This window comes from Austrofundulus limnaeus, unplaced genomic scaffold (genome assembly GCF_001266775.1).
Source record: "Austrofundulus limnaeus strain Quisiro unplaced genomic scaffold, Austrofundulus_limnaeus-1.0 Scaffold3, whole genome shotgun sequence".
In the NCBI taxonomy this organism is placed as follows: domain Eukaryota; kingdom Metazoa; phylum Chordata; class Actinopteri; order Cyprinodontiformes; family Rivulidae; genus Austrofundulus; species Austrofundulus limnaeus.
Window position 1 is genome coordinate 7,953,099 of NW_013952405.1, and position 2,667 is coordinate 7,955,765.

General features: G+C 37.8%; 1 protein-coding gene and 1 long non-coding RNA gene across 2 annotated transcripts; both read right to left on the reverse strand.

Moving 5' to 3' along the window:
• Nucleotides 1-525: 525 nt before the first annotated feature.
• LOC106526291 (G-protein coupled receptor 35) lies at nucleotides 526-1,687 on the reverse strand. Its single transcript, XM_014020865.1, has one exon. It carries the CDS (start codon nucleotides 1,685-1,687, stop codon nucleotides 836-838), a length of 852 nt encoding a protein of 283 aa, XP_013876319.1. The 3' UTR covers nucleotides 526-835.
• Nucleotides 1,688-1,752: 65 nt separating this feature from the next.
• On the reverse strand, nucleotides 1,753-2,245 carry LOC106526296 (uncharacterized). The gene is made up of 3 exons (XR_001311242.1): nucleotides 2,173-2,245; nucleotides 1,903-1,989; nucleotides 1,753-1,786 (listed from the first exon to the last, which is right to left on the reverse strand). It is a non-coding gene; the product is annotated as an uncharacterized LOC106526296 (long non-coding RNA).
• Between the last annotated feature and the right edge of the window lie 422 nt (nucleotides 2,246-2,667).

Below are 2,667 nucleotides of genomic sequence, written 5' to 3' on the forward strand. Positions count from 1 at the left end.
AAACTCAATTTCAATGTTTAGCTTGGCTGTAAAATTGGTTCAATGTTGCAAATAAAACATTCATCACAATGTCTTTAAAACGTTCTTCTAGAGACTTATTTCACGTTTAAGCAAATGTCAACTGGTGGATTGTGGACTTCATCTGGCTCACGAGTGACTTTTATCTAGTCCCGCCAATGGGTTCATAAAAACTATTTTTCTTTTTCAAGACAAGAATGACAAATATATATGCCTGCCAATGACCTAATATTAATATAAAATCAGATTTTAAATCATAAAAAAGTATTGCATGTATTTAATTGCCAGGTCTGGCTCATGAGCTGTTAGTTTTCAATAACTTTGGCCCCCTGAGCAATTTAATTGAATAACCTGGACATAAACCGTCTAYCACTGAGGACTGAAAAGAATTATTCATCAAAATAAAAAGCCTATTCATATTTAAAAATCCATGTTAAATCAGATATAAAACATGTCTATAAAACAYATATTTTGATAAAAATGGCAAAGGTAGAAAAACATATAAGCTGAGTTAAAAATATGCATGTTTTATTAAAAAAAACAATATTTCAAAGAAYAGCTTTACTTGTATAATATCAAGGGTCCATCTTATTTTCACAAACCAAAATTCTTCTTTAACAGTTTAAAGTGTTRGTTCTCTTCAGGGCCTCCAGTTCTGCAGGGAACTGAAAATGAAATTTGTACGTCTGGCTCTTTCAGTTCCCTTCAGAGTCACGCAGGTTACAAAAAAAATGCTGAGTCAACCCAATAAACACGTGTAACGACATCGTGTATTTTAAACAATGGAACACAGATTGGTGCTGGTGCTCTCTCTCTTTTATGTGTAAACCTTTTTTAATAAGAAATAAAAGCTAATGGAATCAAAGCAGCAGTTTGTGGAAGAGATCCACTCGGACACTCGTAAAAACGTGTGAGCGGGCAAAGTCACTTCCCTCCAGTTTGGAGGAACTATTTGTAAGAAGTTAACAACAAAAGCAATGTGTATGGGTGTGTAGCAAAGGAGGAACACAATCAGGTTTGCTGTAACGATGCCAACGAGGCTTTTCCTTTCCGCTGAACWGCTGCGCTTTTTTAACAAAATAAAGATGATGTGACCGGAGCAGTACACGGTGATCAGCAGAGGAACAACAAAACCCACAAGCACCAATAGAATAATGAATTTTAAACTGAGCGGATGATCTTTAAGTCTTTCGTAGCATGTCCAGAGTTTGTCAGGGTGGTTCTCCTGACGAAAAGCAACAGCCAAAGCCACCAGGAGAGACCAGATGATCACACACACACCGACAGCCGTTTCCTTCTTTTTCCTCCAGGACCTGGCCTGGATGGGGAACCTCACAGTCATGTAGCGGTGGACGCTGATCGCCGTCATGGTCAGCATGCTGGCATACATGTTGATGAAATGCATTTGAATGAGGAAAGTGCACAAGTGAGTTTTATCTAGGCATTTGAAGGTGTCGTAGATCCTGAGGGTAAGGGTAAGGATGAGGGCGAAATCAGCAAATGCTAAGTTCACCATGTAGATGTGGGTGTCAGTCCAGGAGACCCGGATGGAGAAAAAGGCCCACAGAGCAGCTCCGTTAACGAAGAAACCCACCAGACATACTGGACTGTAGGCCAAGAATTCRAAAATACCCGCTGTGCAATTTTCAATAGTGTAGTTGGAGGACATATTATACTGTATCGTTGAATCCCTGCATAAAATAAAATAAACGATTAGCAATTTTCAGTAGTGTAGTTGGAGGACATATTATACTGTATCGTTGAATCCCTGCATAAAATAAAATAAACGATTAGCACACTGATCCAAAGAGATCAAATGAATAAAGGAGTTTCTTGAATAAAACCAAAACCTGCATTTTTRAGGAATATTTGAAAATATTTTACCTGTTGATTCCCAGTTTGTTCAGTTGRTTTGCTGCAGTCTTCTGGAAGAAGACAGTCCACAGTTGTCACTGTGTGCAAATCTGTTGGCTGTCAAAAAAAAAGAAAGAAAAAAACCCAAACGGTTCTTTCTTTGCCACTGTCTAATTTTGCAACACAAGACAACACAGACGGGTTTTTTAAAAGATCTTTTTCCTCAATGACGGAAACTTTTCTGTAACTGAAGCCTTAGAAACAATTTCCTTTGCTGATAAAAATAAAGAAAAGACTTACCAAGTGAGCTGCACTTTTCTTAATAACCGACCAAACTTCTTTCGCAGGCGTTCACATGTTTTATAAGCACGCCTGCATGGCGCATGCAAGTTGTGTTATTTCCTCCTTTTCTTGTAAAATATCAATGACCTTTGAAGCTGCATGACGACTGCAGACTAGTGACAAACCACAGCATCACACCTCTGGTGTGGATCAACGGCAGCTTTCATTATAAATAACACAAAGCTTTTTTTTTGTTTTAGCACCTAACCTTACAGCATCCCATATTTCCCCTGTATGAGAAACTTTTTATGTTACTTTATGTTTTAACAACAAAACACCCTGTTTGAGTTTGAGCTGACAGTGAAAACCGATGTTGTTAATACATGAAGTGGGGGTCATTGTTTTCATACTGTTTATTTTTATTTAATCGTTTTTTCAGAGATTTTTGGACAATTGTAACACAGAAACGGCTGCACTTAACAGCATGAAATTTGGTAGAAATATAGATGTGAC